Consider the following 12,749-nt stretch of genomic DNA (forward strand, 5'->3'; position numbering starts at 1 on the left):
AGGTGCAGGGAGTGGACTTTGAAGGCTAGAATTGTGATGGACACAAAACAAGGTATACCAAGGATAAACACACCCCCTCCCCCTTTCCATTGAAAAGCCAGCCCCACTCCCACTTTGCAAACTCACAGCACAGGCAAGGCATATCTGCCTGCAGGTGGCAATAACCTCTTCATAACCTCTTCTTGCTGGAGGTGGATGGTGCAAAACAGTGCCAATAGTCAACGCGATGTGTGCAGTGACTAGATGGAAAGACAAAGCTTGTAGAGAGAAGGCAATAAACATCATGCACATCCCATTTTGAATTCGAACATTGTGGAACCAGGTTCCAATGGCATGGGCATGAATAAACATAACCAAGAACCCTAAAATTGTGGGACCTGGGTTGTTTAAAGTTGCATTGAACTCTGCTGAGGTGTCAGCTGCAAGGAAGACTGCGGATAGCGCCACTGAGGCTGCCATTGAAGCTGCACAAACGAGTAAGATCACACAAGCGAACATGTTCATAGCCCTGCATGATGACCAAGACAATGGCTGAAAATGCTGTGCTTTCAATTTTACATCAAAGCAAAGGCAAGTTGTAAAACATAAGTCAATTCACTACCAGTTGAAGAGAACATGGTAAAAAATATTTAAGGCTGTTGATATGTCTCTGCCAGATTAGCTCTAAAATGGGCTTAGGCAAATAATTGCAGTAACTAAGATTTCGACTATACTAGCAAAAACCAATGAACATTAACCCTAATGAAAACTGGAACAAAAACTATCTATATAAGTTTAAAAACCATATGCATGCATGTCGCTCAAAAGCTTAAGCTAGAGCAGTATAACTTTAATATTATGCTACAAAAGCATTCATATCTTTAATAATTGAAGTTGTTAGAGATCAACAATGAAGAGCTATGGAAGAACTGAAGGCACTACAAGCTATAATGAGGTAACTTCCTCTTCTCATAGTCTCTACTGGTAGACTATGCTATAATGGGTATAATAAATAAAACATGTATAGAAACTATGATTATTGCTGAGAAATACTCAAAAAGTTTCAGCAGATCTATACATTTTAGAACCAAAAAACCACATCTATAAGAGTTTACCATACCTAAAAATTCAAATATAATTGATATCCAACAACGAAGGCCAAAGATCGAACAGAACAAATCGCACAAATGGCGAAAAACAATTAGAAACACAAAATTCGAACGGAGTTAATACGAAATTTACTTCCATGGAACTACAATATATATATATATATATATCGAACAAAGCTTCACATAAAACCTTACATGAAATTTGCTTCTATATATGGAACTAACAATCGCTTGAACAACAATAAAAACCTTATGAAGATCAAACGAGAAAAGAAGAAGTAAAAAAAATGAAAAAATGAACATAGTACACAGTACACAAAACCTTATATGATGATCAAACACAAAACAACAAATTAAAAAAAATTAACGTACACACAAAATCAAAATTAACGATAACATTTAGCAAGGAAAATCGACTTACATGGAGAGAGAGGGAGTGGAGAGAGAGAGTGTTTATCACTGAGGAGAGAGGAATGAGCACTGAAGAGAGAGAGAAATGGGCACGGGAGAGAGAAACATCACTGGAGAGAGAGGAAGGCTCTGGAGAATGTGTAAATTATTTATAGATAGCAGTATTCAAATTATAAATAATTGAAATATAAATTATGGAGCGAGAAACGAATTCGGAATTCCGAATTCCAGATTCCTCACAAAGTGGTTTTTTTGTGATTAATCCCAACCTCTCACTAGGTATTAAAAGAGAATATATAGTCCTAGATAATGATCATAAGCAAATAACAATTCACCTAATATCAAGCATTGATCAAAATATTCGTTTATAATATTTATAATCTATAATAGAAAAATATAGGAAAACTCGGAGAAAATGGAGATAGCCTAATAGTTGTATTTAATGTGAAAAACAAATATCGAATAAATTAAAGAAAAATTCCATAAGATGCTTATTGAGCTGGTTATTTTATAAGCAACACATTTTTTGACATAAACCCTGATTAGGGATTGTGAGGAGGAAGAAACCCTGATTTTCAGTGGCATGGATATGGGTTTCACATAGTTTGTTTATACAGAGCTCCAACCGTCGTCACATGTCTTTTAAAGGAGAAAGAGAAGGGGTTAGGTCTTGTTTGGGCCTATTTAATTTGGTCCAGTCAATTTACATGTTTATGTGTGACTCGTAACAAATTTGTCACTACTGTAGTTACTTGTAACTATGTGTGTGTAAAAAATTATGTGCGTGTACATGTGTCCCAAGTATGTGTGTGTGCGTGTATTAAATAATAATAATAATAATAATGATGATAGTAGTAAAAATGAAAATAAAGGACACGCACGATGTCGTTTGGTGGAGTGTAATGGAAGAAAGAACTTTGGCATTGTCTGACTCGACACGACGACTTCCATGGACGACTTCCATGGTTGAGGTTCCGTCTCTTCTTCCTCCTCCTCCTTTACTTGACCGAAACCGATGAATCCAGATCGAAGCGATCTTTCATGGGCAAGATAGGTAACTTTTGAATTTCAAAACCCCCATTTCTACCTTCTACAGTCGAACTATGTGCGTGACATGGATTTGTAACGAATGATTTTTGTATGTTGTGGTTATTATTTAGTTTTATTAATGATATTTTTCGTGTGAATGCCCTGTTTGTTGTTCTTTTTGAGTTCACCGTGGTTGGCTTGGTACAATGCTCCTCCTCTAGACTATACTATATGTAGGTTTGGCACTGGTTGTGAGATTGACTTCAAACAATAGAGTAGCTAGATAGACATCTCAATTTTTCCGTTCCCCATCTAATTTGTCCTTAATTGCTATATAATTATTTCTTTAGTATCTGTTTTGATTGCAGCTATAGTGAAGGAAATGGGGAAATTGCAGAGAAAATTATTTTCCCTTTTTTTTTTTTTTTTTTTTTTTTTTTTTTTTTTTTCCTGAAAAACAACATGGAACAGAAATTACAATGGAATAGTTTCCTTTATTATTTTTCCCGATTCCTAATTGCTTTTGAAATTATTTTTAAGCATATGAGAAATTACAATAGAATGGAAATTGATGGCAAATTTTGTAACATGCTTTTCATTTGTGGGATATGGTGTGGAGAATTTTCTTCAGCATCTCAGTCAAGAGTCATGACAGAGCCTTAGAGGGTAAATAATATTGGAAATTTTGATCAAATGTTATGCTGAGTAGTGACCTCAACAGTGAGGTTTTTTTTACTGCTGCTCACATCCATGTCACCTATTCACACTTTCTCTCTCTCTCTCTCTCTCTCTCTTTTCGCGCAAATAACTCCCACATTGTAATGGTATATCCGATACTCCTTTTCTTTATTATCATTATTATGATCATTTAAAAATAGTAGTTTTTATACGGCCTTAAAATCCGCTTTAGATGGCTGCATTTTATTTCCTGACAAATGTTAAAAGAAGGTGCTTAGACTTAAAAGTTTCATTTAAAAATAGTAGTTTTTATACGGCCTTAAAATCCGCTTTAGATGGCTGCATTTTATTTCCTGACAATGTTAAAAGAAGGTGCTTAGACTTAAATGTTTCATTTTATTTCCTGACATAAGTTGTATGTAGGCCTGAAAAGCAGGACTGCTTATTTTTTAGTTGTCTTTAATTAGTTTTGCTGTTTTGGTCCTAAGAATTATTGAAATGATTTGTTCTGTTCCTATTAAACCTAAAATTGTCGGGTTACATGTATTTTAACTTGCCTTCAGCTTCATGGGAAAATTTTAAATTAACCTGTTATAGAGGTGCATCCCCCCGTAAGTGCTTAGACTACAATGTTTCATTTCTTTCTCAGAAGATGATCTCTTCCCTCAAGGTCAAAGTTTTCAGGGACCCTGGTATTATCATTAGGATAACATTTGAGTTGTATATTACTATATTGTATATAAGCAACTTTTATTTGATAGGTGAAGAAAGCAAAATATGGTGCTTAGTTCGTTTTCTTTGGGCAACATTTTCTCATTTTTGCATTTGGGCCTTGGAGCAATAGTCAGATAGATTCTTTGAGGTTGGGCCTTGGAGTAACAGTAAAATAGATTCTTTAAGGGTGGCCTTGGCGCAACAGTAACATTGACTGAAACAGCTTCTTTGAATATGTAGGTAAGGTCCTATCCTAGCAGGGGCGTCATGCACTAGGGTGGCCTTTTTAATGTTTTCTATCTTACAGATTTGTTATTCTTGATCTTCCACTAATTTTTTTTTTTTCAACGATTTTTAGATTTTAGGTTCAAAACAACACATGCAGTTTTTGATTCATTGTTTTATTAAGCCTAATTTGTTCATTGCAATATCGCATCAACATGCAGCTTGGCCATTTTTTTTTTTCTTCCTGCAAACTACATAACGAGAAAAAGAAACCCAGAACACGCAAACCGGTGAAATGCTGAAAAAGCATGGGTCATACCATAGACTATCTCCATCCAGTTAATGTTCAATCAGTGATGTGGTGACTGTCAGAGCACATCTATTTACTTTTGGCTCTTTCCGATTTAAAATTTCTTGCATATTACGTCATTTTCCATGCAGATCGATCTCTTCCATAGTTTTCAGTCGCGTTCCCACTAGACTAGAGAAATGTTAATCAGACATTGAGTTATTGACAAGAATTTGCATACAAATAATCATAAGCATGTATCGATCTCCACAGCAATCACTACGATTTTTACATTATAGTATGCGTTCTCAGAATACCTAAAAGTAGTGTTACCTTTTCTGGTTTCCATTTAGCTTGTCCTTGGTGTATATATATATATATATATATCGGAGAAGGGAAGGAATCAGATTGTTGTATACTAAGTTGAGATCAAGTAAGCCTGAAAAGCAGGACTGCTTGTATGAGGGAGAAATTAAGATGATTTACCTTTTTAGTTGTTTTTAATGAGTTTGGCTGTTTTGGTCCTAAGAATTATTGAAATAATTTTGTTCTGTTCATATTAAACCTAAAATTTTCTGGTTACATGTATTTTAACTTGCCTTCAGCTTCATGGGAAAATTTTAGCAGAGCCTTGAACCTTCAACTTTGAAAAGGTGAGACTGCTATTGCTTGCTGGTGTATATATATATGCTTATCATCCTTACACATCATTGCCTTTCCCTTTCTCAGAGACGTTAAGTATTGTCTCTGTTAGATTTTATGTTGAGTGGAGCAAAATAAAAGGGTACGCATTTTATATTTATAGGTTCTTCTCGTGTTTGTTGTATGTAATAGAGGAGCCAATTTATTAGGATATTGTTTCTTTTGTTTTGTTTTTTGTTTTCCAATTGTAATCTTTATCTGTTTTCTATTTCCTGAGTATTTGAACTCTGTATTTGTTACTATGCAAAATTAAGGGCATCCATTTCACCCTTAAGATTTTGATATATTAATTTGATTGATTTCGGATAGCTGGTCTCTCTTGCCAGGGGTACTGAAAATTGAATGAATGTAACGGGAATTCTCCTTTTGTGATGTACTCATGTTTTGTTGTCTCACTTATATTTTTTATTGTTATCTTATACATGGAAGCTGTTTGTAAATTCCCATATACGATATGATAAATAAGTCATATATTCTTGCTCCTTCTCATTCACTACTCTCTATCTCTCTCCATCCATTTTGAATATCTGGAATTACCAAGACTGTAGTTATTGCATGCTGATATATGTGACATGATTAATACTAGTGTCTAATGTAATGACAATTACACATTAATACTCCGTTTGGTGAGAAGGAAGAAAATTGGATGGAAGGAAAAGAAGAAGATATGAACGAGACATTCCTATAGAAGAGATTGTGTACTTTCCTCATTTTATTTGGTTGGATGGAAGAGAAGAGAACGAGAAAATAGCTTATTTTGTTTGTTAGTATAGGAAAAAAAGAGAATGTTAATTATAAGGAAAGTTTTGCAATTTAAAAACTTTTATAATAGATTTGCTTTTTTCCCTTGACATCTTTCATCTATATTTGGGGGATGAAAAATTGTGATGGAGGAAGGATGACTCATCCATATGCTTTTCTCTCCTCTCCTTGCCTTCTCTCTAACAAATGAATTTAGTTTGTTCGTTCAGTCCTATTTTCCTTCCGCCTCTCTTCCTTCCTTCCCTATCAAACGGAGAATAAATAAATTTGTATGCATATATATATATATTCAAAGAGGATAATGTTTGTTAGGGAGTTATCCAACGTAAATTCAAGGGGTTTTTGTGATTTTAAGCTTTATTCTATTTATTTATTTATTTTGTTTGGGATGAAGAGGATCCCAATGGGCAAGCATATATCTTAATCTAACCCTCATAGTTACTTTAATTAACTGAAATAAACACTGTACTTATCAAAGTGGACTTATATTAATATGATTTTGAATTGGCTAATAAGCACTCTCCATAAGTTGGCCTGTAAATATAATTTAGATATATGTATTATGGTTAACAAACCTGTTATATATTTTCATGACCAGCTTATAATTCACTAGATTATTTTTATTTCGTGGCAAAACGTCTAGTTTGTTGTAGTGGTCTATTCTTCCAATGCCCCTATGCCCAATACATATTTTCTTCTTTCAGCATTTCCTTCTTCATTTGGCTAGCAAGGAATGCCAGAGCTTTCGAGGGTAGATCATCTCCCCCAATAGCTCAATCTTTTGAAGCACATTAGGGAAACCATTAGGCTTAAATTGACTACCATAATTTTAATTTTTTCATGCCATCATCAAGTTTAAACTTAAGTAACACAATCTTTCTTAACGGGTGCCGCTCCCACTCTCAAATTCATTCTCGCTCCCACTTTATGTGGCTTAGTTCAAACACTTCCCATAAGCAGGGAAAATTATTATTGATTCGGACATTAGCACAATTAGCACACGACTGAAGGCAAGATGGTAGATGAAGCATGGACTTTTTTGCAGGAGCTCTTATCTGCTTGAGTTTTGTCTTCCATCTGAATATTGCATACTTTTCTTTTTCTTCTTCGAATTCAGGACATATGTTACCGTGTGCCTTTTATGTGTGTGTGTGTGTGTGTAATCTGTAGATAAAGAGCAATGAAAACTGAACTAAGGCGGCAACAGTCGGCATCTCAATTTTCAAGTGGATAAAGTGCAAATGAGTCCCATTCTATCAATTTGAGGAATGAGATTACAAAAATACCCTTACAATAAAACTAAAAAAAAATTTAAAATAACAGAAATAATGAAATGACCAAAAAGGACCCATGGAATACAAAAGATCAGACAATATATGTAAATCAACAATTGCCCAAAGATTGGTTGAGTCTCTACTCATCGTTGAATCTGAGAAACTTCTTGCAGGGAGGAGACTACAACTAATTATCGTCGGAAAATTTTGATAGTGAGAAAGGGATACACATGGTCACGTTCACGTAGTAATAATACTCTCTCATTAAAAGCCACTCTTCAATTTAAAACAAGTCTTATCAAGCTCAAACTTTTTTGAAAATTTTGTTTTTCAAAAACAAACATTTTTTTCTTTAATTTATTTAAACATGTTTAATATTTGTATTTGGTTTTCAATTTTATTTTATTTTTTAAAAACGTTTTAGACCAAATTAAAATTGGCTATAAATATTTAATTAAAATAGATTTATATAATTACAAAATAAAAAAAGGGTACATGTCTAGAACTAATATGGAAGCGTTTATAATAAAAATTAGTAGTTTTACTAAAATTCTCTAAAAAGTATCACGAGCATCTTTACCTTAATTTATATTACAATATTATTCTTATATAGAAAAAAAAAAAGGAAATTAATAATAGACGTTTTAAGCAAGTAAATAATAATTAGAAAGAAGACCAAGGGCACTGAAGCCTACTCATATTTCTTCTACCTGAACAAAAAAAGGAAAAAAGAATAGGAAATATACTTCCCAAAAGTGAAAATAAAAAATAAAAAAAGAAAAAAAAGGAAAGAGGACTGAGTGGCCTACAACTTGCAATAATAGTTTCCTTAACATATGACCATTAGAATGTATGTATATATATATTGGTCGAGTCTATGGTACCACCGAACCCTGAAGAGCCCTTACGTTACTAAAACCGAAAGCATTGATCCAATATGGGGATTTTAGTAATTCTAAATTTTTATTTTGTAACATTGATGTTTGAATATCCTTGTATGAATATAATTACCATGTAATGAATTGTGTACAGATGTTTAATTTTTCAAAACACAAATTGAAGGATGAAGAGGAAGCATTCTGTTGCGGCATATGTTGTGAAACCATGTTCGCGACATCAACCAACAAGTTTGAAAACGATTGTACATGTCCTTGTTCATTCTGCAATGATTGCATAGCCAAGCATATCAAAGTGAGCATTGAAGAATACAATCGAGGCAAAATCAGATGTCCTAGGTGTGATCAGCTGTTGGATCCTCTCTCATGCAGGCACATCATCCCGGCACCACTTTTCGACAAGTGGTGCGACAAGCTCTGCAACTTAGCTGTTCTAGAGTTGGATACATGTTACTGTCCCTACCGGGATTGCTTGGCTTTGGTTGTGACTGAGTGTGGAGTAGGGGATCTTGTGAGGAGATCCAAGTGTCCCCATTGCAAGAGGCTGTTTTGCTTCCAGTGCAAGCAACCGTGGCATGCAGACTATGAATGTGAATATAGTAGTAGTGATATGGAGTTTGGGGTGGTTGAGAAGAGGGAGAAGTGGATGAGATGTCCCGCGTGCAAACATTGTGTTGAACGTGCTAAAGGTTGTAGAATTATTCATTGCAGGTTAGCCCACTCTCTTTCTTAATATGCATGCAGGTACAATATTAGTACAACTCTCAGTACATCAGGTTTTTATTTATTTATCTAAATTCGATTCGAAATCAAAATTTCATAACTTTGGATCTTATTCCAATAATCTATTAGTCAAACAAAGATATGAATGATGATCAATACTTGATTATTCAATATGATATAATTTAAAGTAAAATATGCTATATATATTATTTAACATCATACATAATATGTATTTACTGGAATATAAATGTCATAATTTGTAATATTCACATATTATTAATGGTGTTTTTTTTTTTTATCAATTTTTTTCTTCTTTTTCTTCATCTTTATTTTCTCTCTTTCTCATTCAAATACCAATTTTCTACTCTATATATATTTTTTTCCTTGCATTATTTGCTAATTTCTTTTTATATTATTTTTTTAACCAAAAATTACACTCTTAACCAATCATGTTGTTGAATCACGATTAATAACAAATCAAATAGGAATTTATTATCGAGAATAACTCTTATATGATTGAATAGATTCTGATCGGAGCTGCATGTTTTTATATATCTATGTTGCTGATTCTTGATTTGTTGGAATGTAGATGTGAGACCAATTTTTGCTACAAGTGTGGAATGAAGTGGGATTATGACCATGTGTGCAGCAAAGACATATGTAGATGTCACCCGCTTTTGTTTGAAGCTATTTTTTTTTTTTTTTTTACTTTTTTCGGGTTTTACAAAATTCTCATACCCGGCGGGTCGCCACCCCACTCCGCCCTCATTATGGCGGGTTTATATATATGTTAATATTCAGTGTTTGTGGGAGAGAGATGAGAGAGTTAACTCCACCCTATCGTCGTTGAAGAATTGGTTTAAAAAATCTTCTACTTTAAAAGTTGAGCCAATTGATATTGTGTTTAGTTTGATTAACTATTTTAATTTCAATTGATATTCGTAATTTATAAGTGAAGTATTTGGTTTAAAATATAGGGCAAATTTCTCAAAACCCCCCAAAACTATGAAAAAGTGATCATAAAACCCCAACCAGTTTTTAAAACCGTCAACAATATAACAACGTTATTATTTTACCCCAACTCTGTCAATTGGCAGTTAAGGGTATGTGAAATGACTAAATTACCCTTATTATATTCTCTTTTATTTAAAAAACAAAAAAAATCATATTTTATAAATTACAATATTATCCTCTACAGTATTAAATTCAAACGACGTCGCACAAATTTCACTCCTCTCTCTCTCTCTTTCTCTCGTATAGCAGCCATGGATGACCTTCCATTACAGAAGATACAAATACACGTTAGCCTCTTTGATCCAACGTTGCTCTTCCTCTCTAGGTGACGTGAATCAGAAATTGTTAATTCCATTGATGGATGAGAGTTGCAGGTTGGTGGTGGCGACGAACAGGACGGCGATGGAGAAAAGGTCATCGGTGGACACTTCCAGAGGGAGCTGGACGGAGAGGAATTTTTCAAGGATTTGTATTTGGGAATCCGATGGTGAAGCTGGTGATATCACTTGCGATATAATCGATAATATAGAGGCTTCGATGCTTTACAGAGATGGTTCTAAGTCGGATCGTGATGGGGTTAACCAGTTTCGAAAGGGTCCATGTTGTTTTACCGGGGAAGTGAGTAAACTGGGTCAGACTATATCGAAAGGGTATAAGAATTACGATTTGATGCTGAATCTCCAACTGGGTAGTAGCTAATTTGATGAATTGGTTTATGGGTTTGTTGATTTCATTGCAATTGTTTGTCATTTTTGATTGATTAGCTTTTAAGTTTGATTAGGGTTTCAATTGTGTTGTGGGCATTGAATTGTTTTGGGTCTGATTAGGGTTTCAATTTTGTGTTGTTGGTTTTGTAGGTATTCAGTTAGGAAGCATGCTTCAATTGTGCGAGACCTTAAGCCTCATCAGCTGGTTATCCTTGCACGAGTCCTCCGTTACCTCTTCTCTCTTCTCTAAAATCCAATTTTCTTTCCAAATCGAAAACTCCCCCAAATCCTACACTCTCTCCACATGCATCTTCCTCCTCCTCACGATGCCGTTGCAAGATCAACTGATCCACACACATGAATATCGTACATACCAGTTTCGCTTCTCTTTAGTGTGCACACAACCAAGCCAATCACAAATGTAGAGACAATCCCCTCTGAATAGACTCACCAACAAATTGTTCCCTTGTTCTCGATTCGAATTTGACACCAAACTCGATTTGCATTTCGATGACCCGAGTAATTATCATAATCGCTTCCACTGCTTTCTATAATGTATGAAATAATGGTGGCTTTTAGGGCTTCCTCAAACTCACGCATGGAGGAGAGAAGATGAACTAAAACGATGACACTGTGGGTGTGTTTTTACAATTACAAGCTTTGGGGTATTTTCGGTATAACACATTTAAATACACATCACTTCTTTGGTACATGTGACAGCAGGGGTATTTTCGTCACAAAAGTTAATTTGTCAAAGCATTTGTTAATCACGCGCTGGGTAAACGGGGCCAATTGACAGAGTTGGGGTAAAATGATAACGTTGTTATATTGTTGGGGGTTTTAAAAACTGGTTGGGGTTTTATGATCACTTTTTAATAGTTTTGGGGGTTTTGAGAAATTTGCCCTAAAATATATGTATATTTTTTTTTTAAAAAAGGTGAAGACCTGCCAAGGAATTACAGATGTGAATTACACCAATCTCTTTCAAAATTTATCATAATTATAGGGAAAATTTTATTTATAGAAGACATGATGTTTTTTATGTCAGAAATTTTCATTTTTCTTTACAAAGTTCGCAATTGAAGAATCAATTTCAGTGCAAGGATAATCCAATTCACTTTAAATTCAGATGCAACAATCATAAAATATTGATGTAAAGATTCATGCAATAAATTAGGGGGAAAAAATAAAAAATTTATGCAATACATTTATTTTGAGAATATAATATCCGTGTAATATATTAAATCGCACTAGAACGTTGCAAAATCATTGATAGTGTAACACATTTTTATTATTGTTAATTCTTTAATATATTATTGTCATGTAGTTACAAATTCAATTTGTTACATAACTTGTCAATCTAACAATAACATTCTGAAATGAACAGTTTTTCATACAATAGTCGCAACCAAGTGTTTTTTGAAACAATTTTCTAGTTCTTTCTTCTCAATACCAGAAAATTACCCATAAAACAAAACAAAACCAAACATGCCCACATAGACATACTAGCTCTTAATACAATCAAATCCTAAAAGATTCCAAGAAAACAGTGAAGAAACAAAGACACTATGATAATGGAGAGGGGATGAAGATTGTATTTGAAACCTTAACGGGGAGGGGAGGGGAGGGGGCGGGGGGAGGGTAACCCCGCCCCACCCGTTTATAGTGCATTTTTATAAAATTGCCCTTACATGTTATAAAATATTACTAAATTACACAACTATATGTATAATATATTTACTTCTGAAAGTAAAACACTAGATCTATTCCCTCGTAGCATAGAAGAAAAACATAATTGTTGTACATTAAATATCTGATCATGTTTTAAATTGTATAATTGTGCTGAAGCTTTATTAAATTATTAGGTTGAAAAATATTATGCCTGTGTTGATTTTGTTGAAAGTGAATTGGAATTTAAAAAATATTATATGGGGACGGGGGCTAATGTGGCGGGGATGGGGGAGGGGGTTGAAAATTAAACAAATACGAGAGCAAAAATGAGGGTAAAAAATTTAACCGGAAATAAAAATGAGGAATGAGATTTCCGCCCTATCCCGTCTCATTACCATCCCTGTACCGGATGGTTGATTAATTTACTCAAGTAAAGTGGACATATATTAAAACCGATATAGTACTTTGGTTTAGTGTTTGTCATCATGCGCACCACATCATCATCCTTATAATAATTTTTTTTGTTTTTGTCATTCAAAGGCTCAAAGGCCTAAAGCTAACATGGC

At 34.1% G+C, this 12,749-nt stretch overlaps 1 protein-coding gene across 1 annotated transcript; it reads left to right on the forward strand.

Moving 5' to 3' along the window:
- The first annotated feature begins 889 nt into the window (after positions 1 to 889).
- LOC132295919 (uncharacterized) lies at positions 890 to 10,504 on the forward strand. Its single transcript, XM_059794180.1, has 3 exons — positions 890 to 934; positions 8,205 to 8,779; positions 10,180 to 10,504. The coding sequence occupies exons 1-3, from the start codon at positions 890 to 892 to the stop codon at positions 10,502 to 10,504; spliced, it is 945 nt and encodes a 314-aa protein (XP_059650163.1).
- Positions 10,505 to 12,749: the final 2,245 nt, after the last annotated feature.

Source organism: Cornus florida, unplaced genomic scaffold, assembly GCF_030987335.1.
Source record: "Cornus florida cultivar Cherokee Brave unplaced genomic scaffold, ASM3098733v1 CherokeeBrave_3.0.0_Hap2_Chr02, whole genome shotgun sequence".
NCBI lineage: Eukaryota > Viridiplantae > Streptophyta > Magnoliopsida > Cornales > Cornaceae > Cornus > Cornus florida.

Excerpts from the sequence above, each read along its gene's own strand:
- LOC132295919 (XM_059794180.1), top strand. The coding sequence starts at position 890 with ATGAAGAGCTATGGAAGAACTGAAGGCACTACAAGCTATAATGAG. Across the intron at positions 935-8,204 it reads GCACTACAAGCTATAATGAG|ATGTTTAATTTTTCAAAACA; the intron begins GTAACTTCCTCT and ends AATTGTGTACAG. Across the intron at positions 8,780-10,179 it reads TGTAGAATTATTCATTGCAG|GTTGGTGGTGGCGACGAACA; the intron begins GTTAGCCCACTC and ends TGAGAGTTGCAG.